A 19,857-nucleotide genomic window follows, 5' to 3' on the forward strand; every position below is an offset into this window, starting at 1 on the left:
ACATACATGACCTTTGGTTCAACAACACATCCAACATACATGACCTTTGGTTCAACAACACATCCAACATACATGACCTTTGGTTCAACAACACATCCAACATACATGACCTGTGGTTCAACAACACATCCAACATACATGACCTGTGGTTCAACAACACATCCAACATACATGACCTTTGGTTCAACAACACATCCAACATACATGACCTTTGGTTCAACAACACATCCAACATACATGACCTTTGGTTCAACAACACATCCAACATACATGACCGTTGGTTCAACAACACATCCAACATACATGACCTTTGGTTCAACAACACATCTAACATACATGACCTTTGGTTCCAGATGTGTAATATAAAACACAATTACACCGAATAAGGCACAGAAGGGAAAAAACAGAAACGTGCACAGTCCTGTTCTAATCTATACCATCTTCAGCATTTGGCCACATGTTCTCGTCCACATCACATCGTATGTCATCTTTCGCTATGCACCTTGAATAGAAACGCTTGGCAGGCCTTATCCACTCCTGGCAGTCTTCAGCTGAGATGTCTCTCCACCTTGGATAGAAACACTTGTCAGGTCTTATCCTCCCCTGGCAGTCTTCAGCTGAGATGTCTCTCCACCTTGGATAGAAACACTTGTCAGGCCTTATCCACTCCTGGCAGTCTTCAGCTGAGATGTCTCTGCACCTTGGATAGAAACGCTTGTCAGGCCTTATCCACCCCTGGCAGTCTTCAGCTGAGATGTCTCTGCAGCCGGCATCCACTGCATCCAGGAGGGTCATTTGGTCATATGGCTGATGATCATAAACTTTCTACCTCCAAATTGGTCCAACTACTCCTCTCCCTGGTCCAGCTACTCCTCTCCCTGGTCCAGCTACTCCTCTCCCTGGTCCAACTACTCCTCTCCCTGGTCCAACTACTCCACTCCCTGGTCCAGCTACTCCTCTCCCTGGTCCAGCTACTCCTCTCCCTGGTCCAGCTACTCATCTGCCTGGTCCAGCTACTCCTCTCCCTGGTCCAACTACTCCTCTCCCTGGTCCAACTACTCCTCTCCCTGGTCCAGCTACTCCTCTCCCTGGTCCAGCTACTCCTCTGCCTGGTCCAGCTACTCATCTGCCTGGTCCAGCTACTCCTCTCCCTGGTCCAGCTACTCCTCTCCCTGGTCCAGCTCCTCCTCTCCCTGGTCCAGCTCCTCCTCTCCCTGGTCCAGCTCCTCCTCTCCCTGGTCCAACTACTCCTCTACCTGGTCCAACTACTCCTCTCCCTGGTCCAGCTACTCCTCTCCCTGGTCCAACTACTCCTCTCCCTGGTCCAGCTACTCCTCTCCCTGGTCCAGCTACTCCTCTCCCTGCTCCAACTACTCCTCTCCCTGGTCCATCTACTCCTCTCCCTGGTCCAACTACTCCTCTCCCTGCTCCAACTACTCCTCTCCCTGGTCCAACTACTCCTCTCCCTGGTCCAACTACTCCTCTCCCTGGTGCAGCTACTCCTCTCCCTGGTCCAACTACTCCTCTCCCTAGTCCAGCTACTCCTCTCCCTAGTCCAGCTACTCCTCTCCCTGGTCCAACTACTCCTCTCCCTGGTCCAGCTACTCCTCTCCCTGGTCTAGTTACTCCTCTCCCTGGTCCAGCTACTCCTCTCCCTGGTCCAGCTACTCCTCTCCCTGGTCCAACTACTCCTCTCCCTGCTCCAACTTCTCCTCTCCCTGCTCCAACTTCTCCTCTCCCTGCTCCAACTACTCCTCTCCCTGCTCCAACTACTCCTCTCCCTGTCCCAGCTACTCCTCTCCCTGTCCCAGCTACTCCTCTCCCTGGTCTAGTTACTCCTCTCCCTGGTCCAACTACTCCTCTCCCTGCTCCATCTACTCCTCTCCCTGCTCCATCTACTCCTCTCCCTGGTCCAACTACTCCTCTCCCTGGTCCAGCTACTCCTCTCCCTGGTCCAACTACTCCTCTCCCTGGTCCAACTACTCCTCTCCCTGGTCCAACTACTCCTCTCCCTGCTCCAACTACTCCTCTCCCTGGTCCAACCACTCCTCTCCCTGGTCCAGCTACTCCTCTCCCTGGTCCAACTACTCCTCTCCCTAGTCCAGCTACTCCTCTCCCTGGTCTAGTTACTCCTCTCCCTGGTCCAACTACTCCTCTCCCTGGTCCAGCTACTCCTCTCCCTGGTCTAGTTACTCCTCTCCCTGGTCAAACTACCCCTCTCCCTGGTCCAGCTACTCCTCTCCCTGGTCCAGCTACTCCTCTCCCTGGTCAAACTACTCCTCTCCCTGGTCCAACTACTCCTCTCCCTGGTCCAGCTACTCCTCTCCCTGGTCCAACTACTCCTCTCCCTAGTCCAGCTACTCCTCTCCCTGGTCTAGTTACTCCTCTCCCTGGTCCAACTACTCCTCTCCCTGGTCCAGCTACTCCTCTCCCTGGTCTAGTTACTCCTCTCCCTGGTCCAGCTACTCCTCTCCCTGGTCCAGCTACTCCTCTCCCTGGTCCAACTACTCCTCTCTCTGGTCCAGCTACTCCTCTCCCTGGTCCAGCTACTCCTCTCCCTGGTCCAGCTACTCCTCTCCCTGGTCTAGCTACTCCTCTCTCTGGTCCAGCTACTCCTCTCTCTGGTCCAGCTACTCCTCTCTCTGGTCCAACTACTCCTCTCCCTGGTCCAGACATTATTTGTTCTCTCTCTAATCCTCTGTGTTGTTCTGTATCCACATTGAACTAAATCAATCCAAAGAGTCCTCTTTGTACTGTGTCTGTCCATGTAACTGAAAGAACTTCAACACCTGGCTATGTCTCTGATTGATATTGGAATCAGCTGTGGTTGGTCTATTTGACACAACTTAATGTAAATCAGATATTTGTCAATGTTTCAATGATCTGTTCTTTCAAAAATGCTTATCAGTTGTTTCAATACAGCTTTGATCTGCTGTTGTTGCAGAAGGAGAGGCTTTATACTGTATTTAATGAACACCAGGTCTTCATTTCTGGAATGCTGTGTGGAAGGAGAGGCTTTATACTGTATTTAATGAACATCAGGTCTTCATTTCTGGAATGCTGTGTGGAAGGAGAGGCTTTATACTGTATTTAATGAACATCAGGTCTTCATTTCTGGAATGCTGTGTGGAAGGAGAGGCTTTATACTGTATTTAATGAACATCAGGTCTTCATTTCTGGAATGCTGTGTGGAAGCATTTGTAAATAAGATGAGAAAGATCCATCATTTTGGTATTGGGCAAGCTTGTATGTAAAGAAAATGTAAGTGTTTTAGAAATGTGTTAATTGAATGCATATTCTGTAAAAACAACATCAATTGTGTTAATGGTCCACAACAAGACACATGTTGTGCTAATTGTGTTTAGAGTTTTGAAAATGTGACGACAGATTAAAGGACAAAAGGATGTTAGCGATTGTAAAAAACTGTAAGACAATTTTGACTGGCATATCTCGAGGAAATCTCCCACCTACTGTGTTGGACCATCATGTTCATTGGTTTGAATCTTGTCTTTGTTTGTGATTAGAATGAAGAGAATGACTCCTCAACCCAGGAGGTCCTGGAGCAGCTGTGATTAGGTTAGAAGAGAATGACTCCTCAACCCAGGAGGCCCTGGAGCAGCTGTGATTAGGTTAGAAGAGAATGACTCCTCAACCCAAGAGGTCCTGGAGCAGCTGTGATTAGGTTAGAAGAGAATGACTCCTCCACCCAGGAGGCCCTGGAGCAGCTGTGATTAGAATGAAGAGAATGACTCCTCCACCCAGGAGGTCCTGGAGCAGCTGTGATTAGGATAGAAGAGAATGACTCCTCAACCCAGGAGGTCCTGGAGCAGCTGTGATTAGGTTAGAAGAGAATGACTCCTCCACCCAGGAGGCCCTGGAGCAGCTGTGATTAGGTTAGAAGAGAATGACTCCTCAACCCAAGAGGTCCTGGAGCAGCTGTGATTAGGTTAGAAGAGAATGACTCCTCAACCCAGGAGGCCCTGGAGCAGCTGTGATTAGAATGAAGAGAATGACTCCTCAACCCAGGAGGCCCTGGAGCAGCTGTGATTAGGTTAGAAGAGAATGACTCCTCAACCCAGGAGGTCCTGGAGCAGCTGTGATTAGAATGAAGAGAATGACTCCTCAACCCAGGAGGCCCTGGAGCAGCTGTGATTAGAATGAAGAGAATGACTCCTCAACCCAAGAGGCCCTGGAGCAGCTGTGATTAGGTTTGAAGAGAATGACTCCTCAACACAGGAGGCCCTGGAGCAGCTGTGATTAGGTTAGAAGAGATTGACTCCTTAACCCAGGAGGCCCTGGAGCAGCTGTGATTGGGTTAGAAGAGAATGACTCCTCAACCCAGGATGCCCTGGAGCAGCTGTGATTGGGTTAGAAGAGAATGACTCCTCAACCCAAGAGGTCCTGGAGCAGCTGTGATTAGGTTAGAAGAGAATGACTCCTCAACCCAGGAGGCCCTGGAGCAGCTATGATTAGGTTAGAAGAGAATGACTCCTCAACCCAGGAGGTCCTGGAGCAGCTGTGATTAGGATGAAGAGAATGACTCCTCCACCCAGGAGGCCCTGGAGCAGCTGTGATTAGGTTAGAAGAGAATGACTCCTCAACCCAAGAGGTCCTGGAGCAGCTGTGATTAGGTTAGAAGAGAATGACTCCTCAACCCAGGAGGCCCTGGAGCAGCTGTGATTAGAATGAAGAGAATGACTCCTCAACCCAGGAGGCCCTGGAGCAGCTGTGATTAGGTTAGAAGAGAATGACTCCTCAACCCAGGAGGTCCTGGAGCAGCTGTGATTAGAATGAAGAGAATGACTCCTCAACCCAGGAGGCCCTGGAGCAGCTGTGATTAGAATGAAGAGAATGACTCCTCAACCCAAGAGGCCCTGGAGCAGCTGTGATTAGGTTTGAAGAGAATGACTCCTCAACACAGGAGGCCCTGGAGCAGCTGTGATTAGGTTAGAAGAGATTGACTCCTTAACCCAGGAGGCCCTGGAGCAGCTGTGATTGGGTTAGAAGAGAATGACTCCTCAACCCAGGATGCCCTGGAGCAGCTGTGATTGGGTTAGAAGAGAATGACTCCTCAACCCAAGAGGTCCTGGAGCAGCTGTGATTAGGTTAGAAGAGAATGACTCCTCAACCCAGGAGGCCCTGGAGCAGCTATGATTAGGTTAGAAGAGAATGACTCCTCAACCCAGGAGGCCCTGGAGCAGCTGTGATTAGAATGAAGAGAATGACTCCTCAACCCAAGAGGCCCTGGAGCAGCTGTGATTAGGTTTGAAGAGAATGACTCCTCAACACAGGAGGCCCTGGAGCAGCTTTGATTAGAATGAAGAGAATGACTCCTCAACACAGGAGGCCCTGGAGCAGCTTTGATTAGAATGAAGAGAATGACTCCTCAACCCAAGAGGCCCTGGAGCAGCTGTGATTAGAATGAAGAGAATGACTCCTCAACCCAGGAGGCCCTGGAGCAGCTGTGATTGGGTTAGAAGAGAATGACTCCTCAACCCCAGAGGCCCTGGAGCAGCTGTGATTGGGTTAGAAGAGAATGACTCCTCAACCCAAGAGGCCCTGGAGCAGCTGTGATTGGGTTAGAAGAGAATGACTCCTCAACCCCAGAGGCCCTGGAGCAGCTGTGATTGGGTTAGAAGAGAATGACTCCTCAACCCCAGAGGCCCTGGAGCAGCCGTGATTGGGTTAGAAGAGAATGACTCCTCAACCCAAGAGGCCCTGGAGCAGCTGTGATTGGGTTAGAAGAGAATGACTCCTCAACCCAAGAGGTCCTGGAGCAGCTGTGATTAGGTTAGAAGAGAATGACTCCTCAACCCAGGAGGTCCTGGAGCAGCTGTGATTAGAATGAAGAGAATGACTCCTCAACCCAAGAGGCCCTGGAGCAGCTGTGATTGGGTTAGAAGAGAATGACTCCTCAACCCCAGAGGCCCTGGAGCAGCTGTGATTGGGTTAGAAGAGAATGACTCCTCAACCCAAGAGGCCCTGGAGCAGCTGTGATTGGGTTAGAAGAGAATGACTCCTCAACCCAAGAGGCCCTGGAGCAGCTGTGATTGGGTTAGAAGAGAATGACTCCTCAACCCAGGAGGCCCTGGAGCAGCTGTGAGAGAGCATTAGTGTGGAAGCATTTGGGAACATTTAAAGGTTCCAGGCAAAGAGGATTGTCTGTTACATAAAGGGTCAGAGCTACTGAGTGTACAAAATATTAAGGATACCTTCCTAATGTTGAGTTACGCCTGGTCAGTTTGTCATGGAAAGAAAGGTGTCCTTAATGTTTTGTGTAAATGGCACAATAATGATACATTCATAGCCTATTGTTTTCTCTTTATACAACCTGCCATCTACCCACCTGGGGACTGAGGGTTATGAGAGAACCCCCACATCACTAGCTTCTCTTTATTCAACCTGCCATCTACCCACCTGGGGACTGAGGGTTATGAGAGAACCCCCACATCACTAGCTTCTCTTTATACAACCTGCCATCTACCCACCTGGGGACTGAGGGTTATGAGAGAACCCCCACATCACTAGCTTCTCTTTATTCAACCTGCCATCTACCCACCTGGGGACTGAGGGTTATGAGAGAACCCCCACATCACTAGCTTGTATGTTCTGCAGCCTTGTAAAGATGACTTCTGTAACCGTAATAGCCTTGGCTTCATGCATGTTAACATTAGAAGCCTCCTCCCTAAGTTTGTTTTGTTCACTGCTTTAGCACACTCTGCCAACCCGGATGTTTTAGCCGTGTCTGAATCCTGGCTTAGAAAGACCACCAAAAATTCAGACATTTTCATCCCCAATTACAAGATTTTCAGACAAGATAGAACGGCCAAAGGGGGCGGTGTTGCAATCTACTGCAAAGACTGCCTGCAGAGTTCTGTTATACTATCCAGGTCTGTTCCCAAACAATTTGAACTTCTACTTTTAAAAATCCACCTCTCTAAAAACAAGTCTCTCACCGTTGCCGCCTGCTATAGACCACCCTCTGCCCCCAGCTGTGCTCTGGACACTATATGTGAACTGATTGCCCCCCATCTATCTTCAGAGCTCGTGCTGCTAGGCGACCTAAATTTGAACATGCTCAACACCCCAGCCACCCTACAATCTAAGCTTGATGCCCTCAATCTCACACAAATTATCAATGAACCTACCAGGTACCACCCCAATTCCGTAAACACGGGTACCCTCATAGATATCATCCTAACTAACTTGCCCTCCAAATACACCTCTGCTGTTTTCAACCAAGATCTCAGCGATCACTGCCTCATTGCCTGCATCCGTAATGGGTCAGCGGTCAAACGACCTCCACTCATCACTGTCAAACGCTCCCTGAAACACTTCAGCGAGCAGGCCTTTCTAATCGACCTGGCCGGGGTATCCTGGAAGGATATTGATCTCATCCCGTCAGTAGAGGATGCCTGGTCATTTTTTAAAAATGCCTTCCTCACCATCTTGAATAAGCATGCCCCATTCAAGAAATTTAGAACCAGGAACAGATATAGCCCTTGGTTCTCTCCTGACCTGACTGCCCTTAACCAACAGAAAAACATCCTATGGCGTTCTGCATTAGCATCGAACAGCCCCCGTGATATGCAACTTTTCAGGGAAGCCAGAAACCAATATACACAGGCAGTTAGAACAGCCAAGGCTAGCTTTTTCAAGCAGAAATTTGCTTCCTGCAACACAAATTCAAAAAAGTTCTGGGACACCGTAAAGTCCATGGAGAATAAGAACACCTCCTCCCAGCTTCCAACCGCTCTGAAGATAGGAAACACTGTCACCACCGACAAATCCACTATAATTGAGAATTTCAATAAGCATTTTTCTACGGCTGGCCATGCTTTCCACCTGGCTACCCCTACCCCGGACAACAGCACTGCACTCCCCTCTGCTACTCGCCCAAGCCTTCCCCATTTCTCTTTCTCCCAAATACAGTCAGCTGATGTTCTAAATGAGCTGCAAAATCTGGACCCTTACAAATCAGCCGGGCTAGATAATCTGGACCCTTTCTTTCTAAAACTATCTGCTGAAATTGTTGCCACCCCTATTACTAGCCTCTTCAACCTCTCTTTCGTGTCGTCTGAGATCCCCAAAGATTGGAAAGCAGCTGCGGTTATCCCCCTCTTCAAAGGGGGGGACACCCTTGACCCTAACTGCTACAGACCTATATCTATCCTACCCTGCCTTTCTAAGGTCTTCGAAAGCCAAGTCAACAAACAGATTACCGACCATTTCGAATCCCACCACACCTTCTCCGCTATGCAATCTGGTTTCAGAGCTGGTCATGGGTGCACCTCAGCCACGCTCAAGGTCATAAACGATATCGTAACCGCCATCGATAGGAAACAATACTGTGCAGCCGTATTCATTGACCTGGCCAAGGCCTTTGACTCTGTCAATCACCACATCCTCATTGGCAGACTCGACAGCCTTGGTTTCTCTAATGATTGCCTCGCCTGGTTCACCAACTACTTCTCTGATCGAGTTCAGTGTGTCAAATCGGAGGGTCTGTTGTCCGGGCCTCTGGCAGTCTCTATGGGGGTGCCACAGGGTTCAATTCTTGGACCGACTCTCTTCTCTGTTTACATCAATGATGTCGCTCTTGCTGCTGGTGATTCTCTGATCCACCTCTACGCAGACGACACTATTCTGTATACTTCTGGCCCTTCTTTTGACACTGTGTTAACAACCCTCCAGGCGAGCTTCAATGCCATACAACTCTCCTTCCGTGGCCTCCAACTGCTCTTAAATACAAGTAAAACCAAATGCATGCTCTTCAACCGATCGCTGCCTGCTCCTGCCCGCCTGTCCAACATCACTACTTTGGACGGCTCTGACTTAGAATATGTGGACAACTACAAATACCTAGGTGTCTGGTTAGACTGTAAACTCTCCTTCCAGACTCACATCAAACATCTCCAATCCAAAGTCAAATCTAGAATTGGCTTCCTATTCCGCAACAAAGCATCCTTTACTCATGCTGCCAAACATACCCTTGTAAAACTGACCATCCTACCAATCCTCGACTTCGGTGATGTCATTTACAAAATAGCCTCCAAAACCCTACTCAATAAATTGGATGCAGTCTATCACAGTGCCATCCGTTTTGTCACCAAAGCCCCATATACTACCCACCACTGCGACCTGTACACTCTCGTTGGCTGGCCCTCGCTTCATACTCGTCGCCAAACCCACTGGTTCCAGGTCATCTACAAGACCCTGCTAGGTAAAGTCCCCCCTTATCTCAGCTCGCTGGTCACCATAGCAGCACCTACCTGTAGCACGCGCTCCAGCAGGTATATCTCTCTAGTCACCCCCAAAACCAATTCTTCCTTTGGACGCCTCTCCTTCCAGTTCTCTGCTGCCAATGACTGGAACGAACTACAAAAATCTCTGAAACTGGAAACACCTATCTCCCTCACTAGCTTTAAGCACCAGCTGTCAGAGCAGCTCATAGATTACTGCACCTGTACATAACCCATCTACAATTTAGCCCAAACAACTACCTCTTTACCTACTGTATTTATTTATTAATTTATTTTGCTCCTTTGCACCCCATTATTTCTGTCTCTACTTTGCACTTTCTTCCACTGCAAACCAACCATTCCAGTGTTTTTTTTTTTTTTTTTTTCAGTTTCAATTTGACTTGCTGTGTTGTACTCACTTCGCCTCCATGGCCTTTTATATTTTTATTTATTTATACATATATTTGTTTGCCTTCACCTCCCTTATCTCACCTCACTTGCTCACATTGTATATAGACTTATTATTTTTTTTTCACTGTATTATTGACTATATGTTTGTTTTTACTCCATGTGTAACTATGTGTTGTTGTATGTGTCGAACTGCTTTGCTTTATCTTGGCCAGGTCGCAATTGTAAATGAGAACGTGTTCTCAATTTGCCTACCTGGTTAAATAAAGGTTAAATAAATAAATAAATAAAAAAGATAAAGAGGGGAAGACTGGGAGGCAGGTTGGCATTTATTGTCATGAATCTTGTCCTGGAGGCAGTTCAGCAAAGTGGTCACTAGATGACACAGGCACAAAGTATTAAAATCCGATATTAATCCTAACCTCATAACTAACCACACTGCTAATCCTGACTTGTCTAGTTAAATAGACATTACGTTTACATTTTTGTTTTTGAAATTAAGACCATGAAACAAAATTATTTTCCTCAAATGTTTACGATATAGCCACTTTTGACTTTGTGGCTGTCACGATCGTCATAATAAGCGGACCAAGGCGCAGCGGGATATGAGGACATCTTCATTTATTAAAGATGACGAAACACGAAACGAACACTTTTACAAAACAAAACAACAAACGACCGTGAAGCTACAAACGTTAGTGCACACACAAGCTACAAAACGTTCAACATAGACAATTACCCACAAACACCTAAAGCCCATGGCTGCCTTAAATATGCCTCCCAATCAGAGGAAACGTCAAACACCTGCCTCTAATTGAGAACCATATCAGGCAACACATTAAACCCAACATAGAAACACAATACATAGAATGCCCACCCCAACTCACGCCCTGACCAACTAAACACATACAAAAACAAGAGAAAACAGGTCAGGAACGTGACATAATCCCCCCCTCAAGGTGCGAACTCCGGGCGCACCACCAAAAGTCTAGGGGAGGGTCTGGGTGGGCATCTGTCCACGGTGGCGGCTCAGGCTCTGGGCGTGGTCCCCATCCCACCATAGTCACTCCCCGCTTTTGTAGCCTCCTCCCAATGACCACCCTCCAAATTAACCCCACTGGACTAAGGGGCAGCACCGGAATGAGGGGAAGCTCCGGACTGAGGGACGGCAGCTCCGGACTGAGGGACGGCAGCTCCGGACTGAGGGACGGCAGCTCCGGACTGAGGGACGGCAGCTCCGGACTGAGGGACGGCAGCTCCGGACTGAGGGACGGCAGCTCCGGACTGAGGGACGGCAGCTCCGGACTGAGGGACGGCTCTGGCTAGTCATGGCTGGCTGACGGCTCTGGCTGGTCATGGCTGGCTGACGGCTCTGGCTGGTCATGGCTGGCTGACGGCTCTGGCTGGTCATGGCTGGCTGACGGCTCTGGCTGGTCATGGTTGGCTGACGGCTCTGGCTGCTCCTGTCTGGCGGAAGGCTCTGGCTGATCCTGTCTGGCGGACTGCTCTGGCTGATTCTGTCTGGAGGACGGCTCTGGCTGATCCTGTCTGGCGGACGGCTCTGGCTGATCCTGTCTGGCGGACGGCTCTGGCTGATCCTGTCTGGCGGACGGCTCTGTCTGATCCTGTCTGGCGGACGGCTCTAGCGGCTCGGGGCAGCTCTGACGGCTCGGGACAGACGGGCGGCTCTGACGGCTCGGGACAGACGGGCGGCTCTGAGGGCTCGGGACAGACGGGCAGCTCTGACGGCTCGGGACAGACGGGCAGCTCTGGCTGATCCTGTCTGGCGGACGGCTCTGGCTGATCCTGTGTGGCGGACGGCTCTGGCGGCTCCTGTCTGGCGGACGGCTGGGGGACTGAGGGTTATGAGAGAACCCCCACATCACTAGCTTCTCTTTATACAACCTGCCATCTACCCACCTGGGGACTGAGGGTTATGAGAGAACCCCCACATCACTAGCTTCTCTTTATTCAACCTGCCATCTACCCACCTGGTGACTGAGGGTTATGAGAGAACCCCCACATCACTAGCTTCTCTTTATACAACCTGCCATCTACCCACCTGGGGACTGAGGGTTATGAGAGAACCCCCACATCACTAGCTTGCATGTTCTGCAGCCTTGTAAAGATAAGGAGGGGATGACTGGGAGGCAGGTTGGCATTTATTGTCATGAATCTTGCCCTGGAGGCAGTTCAGCAAAGTGGTCGCTAGCTGGCACAGGCACAAAGTAATAAAATCAGATTTTAATCCTAATCTCAACCCAACCACACTGCTCATCCTTCCCTTAAATTAAGACCATAAAACAACATTATTTTCCACAGCCAATTTTGACTTTGTAGCTGGCATATCTAGAGGAAATATCCCCCCTACTGTGTTGGACCATCATGTAATAGACAATCTGATTTTGCAGCTGGCATATCTAGAGGAAATCGCACAGTTCTGCCTCCAGGTTAAGATTCATGACAAACATCAACCTGCGACTAGAAGAGGCAATGAAGACTCAATAATGAAACTGTTTTCACAATTAACATGCTTTTTCTTGTTTCAAGTATGTTTATAATGAAAAGTACAATATATCCTTGTACACTTGAATAACTATGGAGCATATGTCCATATATAATTTTACAATTTGTTATTTAACATGAAAGACAAATGATCACATTGGTATTTTAACAATGTTATTGTAAGAGTTTAAATGTTTAAACAGATGCTACATCTAAAACAGTATGAAACAAGTGCAGTATGTTCTGAGAATGTTACTGTAATGAAACAGGCAGGGAGCAGGTCTCGAACCCTCGACCTTCTAGCCCGAGGTCCGGCGCGCTATCGACTGTGCCGCAAAAGCATGCTCAAGCGGCAGAGTCGATTTCCGCGCTTATAAACCCAGGGTCGTTACACTACTCCCTCCTTTCAAAGAGCGCGTCCTCGCGCTAGCTTGCGACTTTACGTCTTACAGGAACGCGCTCACCGGCCAAGCACACGCACTGTCGTGGATGCGAGGTCCGATCACTTCCGACACCAATGTAATGAAACAGCATGGAGCAGGTCTCGAACCCTCAACCTCCTAGCCCGAGGTCCGGCGCGCTATCGACTGTGCCGCAAAAGCATGCTCGAGCGGCAGAGTCGATTTCCGCGCTTATAAACCCAGGGTCGTTACACTACTCCCTCCTTTCAAAGAGCGCGTCCTCGCGCTAGCTTGCGACTTTACGTCTTACAGGAACGCGCTCACCGGCCAAGCACACGCACTGTCGTGGATGCGAGGTCCGATCACTTCCGACACCAATGTAATGAAACAGGCAGGGAGCAGGTCTCGAACCCTCGACCTTCTAGCCCGAGGTCCGGCGCGCTATCGACTGTGCCGCAAAAGCATGCTCAAGCGGCAGAGTCGATTTCCGCGCTTATAAACCCAGGGTCGTTACATTACTTTAACGTCAACTCACAACGTCACACTATAACTTCATGGGAGTCTTGTGGAAAGACTGCATGTTGTTTTGGGTGTAGTGAGTGATGTCACACCCTGATCTGTTTCACCTGTCCTTGTGATTGCCTCCACCCCCTTCAGGTGTCTCTTATTTTCCCCAGTGTATTTATCCCTGTGTTTCCTGTCTCTCTGTACCAGTGTATTTATCCCTGTGTTTCCTGTCTCTCTGTGCCAGTGTATTTATCCCTGTTTCCTGTCTCTCTGTGCCAGTGTATTTATCCCTGTGTTTCCTGTCTCTCTGTACCAGTGTATTTATCCCTGTGTTTCCTGTCTCTCTGTGCCAGTGTATTTATCCCTGTTTCCTGTCTCTCTGTGCCAGTGTATTTATCCCTGTGTTTCCTGTCTCTCTGTACCAGTGTATTTATCCCTGTTTCCTGTCTCTCTGTGCCAGTGTATTTATCCCTGTGTTTCCTGTCTCTCTGTACCAGTGTATTTATCCCTGTGCCAGTGTATTTATCCCTGTGTTTCCTGTCTCTCTGTGCCAGTTTATTTACCCCTGTTTCCTGTCTTTCTGTACCAGTGTATTTATCCATGTGTTTCCTGTCTCTCTGTACCAATGTATTTATCACTTTGTTTCCTGTCTTTCTGTACCAGTGTATTTATCCCTGTGTTTCCTGTCTCTCTGTACCAATGTATTTATCCCTGTGTTTCCTGTCCTTCTGTACCAGTGTATTTATCCCTGTGTTTCCTGTCTCTCTGTACCAATGTATTTATCCCTGTGTTTCCTGTCTCTCTGTGCCAGTGTATTTATCCCTGTATCTCTGTACCAGTGTATTTATCCCTGTGTTTCCTGTCTCTCTGTACCAGTGTATTTATCCCTGTGTTTCCTGTCTCTCTGTGCCAGTGTATTTATCCCTGTGTTTCCTGTCTCTCTGTGCCAGTGTATTTATCCCTGTGTTTCCTGTCTCTCTGTGCCAGTGTATTTATCTCTATGTTTCCCTGGTGTATATATCCCTGTGTTTCCCTGGTGTATTTATCTCTATGTTTCCCTGGTGAATATATCCCTGCGTTTCCCTGGTGTATATATCCCTGTGTTTCCCTGGTGTATATATCCCTGTGTTTCCCTGGTGTATACATCCCTGTGTTTCCCTGGTGTATATATCCCTGTGTTTCCCTGGTGTATATATCCCTGTGTTTCCCTGGTGTATACATCCCTGTGTTTCCCTGGTGAATATATCCCTGTGTTTCCCTGGTGTATATATCCCTGTGTTTCCCTGGTGTATATATCCCTGTGTTTCCCTGGTGTATATATCCCTGTGTTTCCCTGGTGTATATATCCCTGTGTTTCCCTGGTGAATATATCCCTGTGTTTCCCTGGTGTATATATCCCTGTGTTTCCCTGGTGTATATATCCCTGTGTTTCCCTGGTGTATATATCCCTGTGTTTCCCTGGTGAATATATCCCTGTGTTTCCCTGGTGTATTTATCCCTGGTGTATATATCCCTGGTGTATATATCCCTGTGTTTCCCTGGTGTATATATCCCTGTGTTTCCCTGGTGTATATATCCCTGTGTTTCCCTGGTGTATATATCCCTGTGTTTCCCTGGTGTATATATCCCTGTGTTTCCCTGGTGTATATATCCCTGTGTTTCCCTGGTGTATATATCCCTGTGTTTCCCTGGTGTATATATCCCTGTGTTTCCCTGGTGTATATATCCCTGTGTTTCCCTGGTGTGTATATCCCTGTGTTTCCCTGGTGTGTATATCCCTGTGTTTCCCTGGTGTGTATATCCCTGTGTTTCCCTGGTGTATATATCCCCGTGTTTCCCTGGTGTATATATCCCTGTGTTTCCCTGGTGTATATATCCCTGTGTTTCCCTGGTGTATATATCCCTGTGTTTCCCTGGTGTATATATCCCTGTGTTTCCCTGGTGTATATATCCCTGTGTTTCCCTGGTGTATATATCCCTGTGTTTCCCTGGTGTATATATCCCTGTGTTTCCCTGGTGTATATATCCCTGTGTTTCCCTGGTGTATATATCCCTGTGTTTCCCTGGTGTATATATCCCTGTGTTTCCCTGATGTATATATCCCTGTGTTTCCCTGGTGTATATATCCCTGTGTTTCCCTGGTGTATATATCCCTGTGTTTCCCTGGTGTATATATCCCTGTGTTTCCCTGGTGTATATATCCCTGTGTTTCCCTGGTGTATATATCCCTGTGTTTCCTGTCTCTCTGTGCCAGTTCGTCTTGTATGTTTCCAGGTCAACCAGCGGTTTTCCTGTTCTCCTGCTTTTTGCATTCTCCTTTTTCTAGTCCTCCCAGTTTTGACCCTTGCCTGTTTCTGGACTTTGTACCCGCCTACCTGACCATTCTGCCTGCCTTGACCACAAGCCTGTCTGCCACTCTGTACCTAATGGTTTTGACCTTTTTGCCTGTCCACCACCCTTTGGATTAATAAACTTTGCAAGACTCCAACCATCTGCCTCCTGTGTCCACATTTGGGTCTTGCCTTGTGCCTTGATACTTACTGAACATGACCCTGATTAGAGTGAAACATCATGTTGTGTTTGACACAGGGACCAACTGACACAGGGACAATGAGGAGTCTTCATACCAAACCCTAAACCCTGGATAGAGGGGCTCAGTGAATGTGGAGGTGAATGTGTACAGGTGGGTCAGTGTGTCAGAGGAGACTCTGTAGAAGGACAGAGTGCCGGCTGGCCAGTCCAGATACACTCCTACTCTGTGGGAGCTGGAGGAGGGGACGTCTATGTGATTATTATTGTGCCTGGCAGTGTAACGGTTGTCAGAGCAGAACAGACTCCAGGACTTGTCATTGTATCCAATCCTACAGTCATCAGACCCTCCTCTCCTGTTGATTCCTTTATATGTCACTCCTATATCAGCCCCACTCCCACTCCTCTCTACCTCCCAGTAACAGCACCCAGTCAGACCCTCTCTACACAGCACCTGGTACCAGTCCTCAAATCTATCTGGGTGATCAGGATACGGCTGGTCCTTTCTACTACGTGTCACCTTCCTGTTCTCCTCAGACAGAGAGAGGAGTCTGTTTACTGTGTTTGGGTCCAGTGTGAGATCACAGACATCTGATGGATGAAACCAGACACAATATTAGAAATCATCATCATTCACATTAGAATGTTAACTCACTTTTCACTAATTCATTTAATGTAGATGTTTCTAGGTATGAAAAGGAGAAGTGAAGGTAACTTGAGACTTGTTGAATTATAAAATGTGATACTGTATGGTAATATAAAACACACTTATTCACATTAATTTCACACACTTCTTATGTAACACGAACACACACACACACACACACACACACACACACACACACACACACACACACACACACACACACAGTCAAAGCAACTCTTTGTAAACTTTGGTGTCCCTGATTTCTGCTTCTGTAATCATGGTAATCTTTGGTGGTCTTGACTTAACTTGACTTGAAACCTGACTTAACTTGAATTAAGACTTATTCTTAGTCATATTCTTCACGGCAGTCAACACTCACATTTTCTAAGCCCAGGTTTCATTGTGTACTCTCCACCATGTTCCACACTGTAGCGGTAAGCAGAAGAACAGACAGTCATTGAGTGATACACGGGCGGGCACACACACACACACACACACACACACACACACACACACACACACACACACACACACACACACACACACACACAGCATATAACTTTGTCCAAGTGGTGGTAAGAATGTTGGTCTTAACTAGCCTGATAAGTCAAACATGTCTGATTTGAACATGGACATAAACCCTCTACATACTTGAGTTTCTCCAGTCTGCAGTGTGGATCCTCCAGTCCAGCAGAGAGCAGTCTGACTCCTGAGTCTCCTGGGTGATTGTAGCTCAGGTCCAGCTCTCTCAGGTGTGAGGGGTTTGACCTCAGAGCTGAGACCAGAGAAGCACAGCCTTCCTCTGTGACTAGACAGCGTGACAGCCTGCAAAGAGTAAAATCATATTAAATTCACTCTGCTATTTTTTGGTGGTGAAAAGTGGCAGTATATTTTTTTTCTAAATATTCAGATACCTCAGTGTCCTGAAACCTTCCATATCTATTCATAAATGAATGTTTCATTATTAGAAATTACAAATGATCAATGTATTGCCTGCAGATAGAAACATTTATATTACAAATACTTGAGTACTGACCAGACCAGTTTAAAAAGCAGTATCAGTCAGAAGACAGACAGTGAGGTATCAGATGTAGTTTGTATTGAGTATACAGTCTAGAGGTCGACCGATTAATCGGAATGGCCGATTAATTAGGTCCGATTTCAAGTTTTCATAACAATCGGTATTCTGCATTTTTGGACACCGATCATGGCCGATTACATTGCACTCCACCAGGAGACTGCTTGGCAGGCTGACTACCTGTTATGCGAGTGCAGCAAGGAGCCAAGGTAAGGTGCTAGCTAGCATTAAACATATCTTATAAAAACCAATCAATCTTAACATAATCACTAGTTAACTACACATGGTTGATGATATTACTAGTTTATCTGGCTTGTCCTGCGTTGCGTATAATCAATGCGGTGCCTGTTAATTTATCATTGAATCATAGCCTACTTCACCAAACGGGTACATTTGCGGAAAAAAGCACAATCGGTGCACGAATGTACCTAACCATAAACATCAATGCCTTTCTTAAAATCAATACACACGTATATATTTTTTAATCTGCATATTTAGTTAAAAGAAATCCAGGTTAGCAGGCAATATGAAAATAGGGAAATTGTGTCACTTCTCTTGCGTTCATTGCACGCAGAGTCAGGGTATATGCAACAGTTTGAGCCGCCTGGCTCGTTGCGAACTAATTTTGCAGAATATTACCTAATTATGACATAACATTAAAGGTTGTACAATGTAACAGGAATATTTAGACTTATGGATGCCACCCGTTAGATAAAACACGGAACGGTTCCGTATTTCACTGAAAGAATAAACGTTTTGTTTTCGAAATGAAAGTTTCCGGATTTTACCATATTAATGACCTAAGGCTCATATTTCTGTGTATTATTATGTTATAATTAAGTCTATGATTTGATATTTGATAGAGCAGTCTGGCTGAGTGGTGGTAGGCAGCAGCAGGCTCGTAAGCATTCATTCAAACAGCACTTTCGTGCGTACTGTTACACTGGCAATACTAAAGTGCCTATAAGAACATCCAATAGTCAAAGGTATATGAAATACAAATGGTATATAGAGAAATAGTCCTATAATTCCTATAAAAACTACAACTTAAAACTTCTTACCTGGGAATATTTTAGACTCATGTTAAAAGGAACCACCAGCATTCATATGTTCTCATGTTCTGAGCAAGGAACTTAAACGTTAGTGTCACGAATCGAAGATGGTGCCTCTTCCCGTTCGGGCGGCGCTCGGCGGTCGTCGTCTCCGGCCTACTAGCTGCCATCCATCCCCTTTTCTGTTTCATTTAGTTGTGTCTGATTTGTTGCACCTGTTTCGTGTTTAGGTTTGGTTGTGGGCTATTTAAACCCAGTTGGCCCGCCGACTTTTGTGCGGGCTTGTTTTTCTGTTTGTGGTGTTTTGTTTATTCTTGTGGTGTCTGTTCCTGTTCAGTTTAGTCCTGTTTGTTTGGACTGGGACTTTAAGCGCCCTTGTGTATGTGGCGTGACCGTCTCTCTGGTTATTTGGAATATTAAATCCACGTCTTTTTGAACTACCCTGCTCTCTGCGCCTGACTCCTTCACTCACCACTTTTGAAATCCTGACAGAAGCCCGCACCAAAGCATTGGAGTCAGCAGGAGCAGCGACCACCCCTCTTACATCGATGGAGGAGCGTGTCCTCCATCACACAGCCGTCCTCCATCGGATCGGTTTGGCGATGGACCTGATGATGGAGAGGATGGAGCGATGGGAGAGGAGTGGTCTCCCGACATCTACCCCAGCTCCCCCACAGACGACGCAACCCACTCCTCCCACGTCATCGTCTGGTTCCGGCGCGTTGCGTCTCGCGCCCCCGAGGGGGTACGATGGAGCGGCGGCTGGGTGCCAGGGGTTTTTGCTCCAGCTGGAGCTCTACCTGGCTACCGTTCGTCCGACTCCCTCGGGTGAGGAGAGTGTGAGCTTCCTCATATCCTGTTTGACGGGTAGAGTCCTGGAATGGGCCAACGCTGTATGGAACGGCCCAGACTCGGCTCGGGACCACTACCCAGAGTTCACCCGCCATTTTCGGGCCGTATTCGACCACCCTCAGGAGGGCCGAGCGGTGGGTGAGCGACTGTTCCACCTCAGACAGGAGACGAGGAGCGCGCAGGACTTCGCCTTGGAATTCCGGACCTTGGCTGCTGGTGCGGGGTGGAATGACAGGGCCCTGATGGACCATTACCGAAGCAGCCTTCGGAAAGACGTCCGCCGGGAGCTAGCTTGTCGGGACACTACACTCTCCCTCGACGAGCTTATAGACATGTCGATCCGACTGGACAACCTGCTAGCTGCCCGCGGGCGTTCAGAGGGGGTCCTGTCAGTTCCACCTCCCAGCCCGCCTGCTCCAACTCCGATGGAGTTGGGAGGAGCTGCATCTAGGGGGACCGGCGGAGGAGGCTCCTCCTGCACCTACTGCGGCCGGAGAGGACATACTTCGGACCGGTGCTGGAGGGGTCAGTCAGGGAGTCGAGATGGCAGGCGGAACACTTCTCGGCCACCCCAGGTGAGTAGGCACCAAACTCACCCACAGCTCCCTGTTGGTCACATGGTTTTATTTATTTTCTT

At 48.0% G+C, this 19,857-nt stretch overlaps 1 protein-coding gene across 1 annotated transcript; it reads right to left on the reverse strand.

The window, feature by feature from the left end:
* Positions 1-15,543: 15,543 nt before the first annotated feature.
* LOC120042903 (stonustoxin subunit beta-like) lies at positions 15,544-18,955 on the reverse strand. Its single transcript, XM_038987670.1, has 2 exons — positions 18,943-18,955; positions 15,544-16,177 (listed from the first exon to the last, which is right to left on the reverse strand). Exons 1-2 carry the CDS (start codon positions 18,953-18,955, stop codon positions 15,633-15,635), a joined length of 558 nt encoding a protein of 185 aa, XP_038843598.1. The 3' UTR covers positions 15,544-15,632.
* Between the last annotated feature and the right edge of the window lie 902 nt (positions 18,956-19,857).

The sequence above is a fragment of the Salvelinus namaycush genome, unplaced genomic scaffold, assembly GCF_016432855.1.
Source record: "Salvelinus namaycush isolate Seneca unplaced genomic scaffold, SaNama_1.0 Scaffold8, whole genome shotgun sequence".
In the NCBI taxonomy this organism is placed as follows: Eukaryota; Metazoa; Chordata; class Actinopteri; order Salmoniformes; family Salmonidae; genus Salvelinus; species Salvelinus namaycush.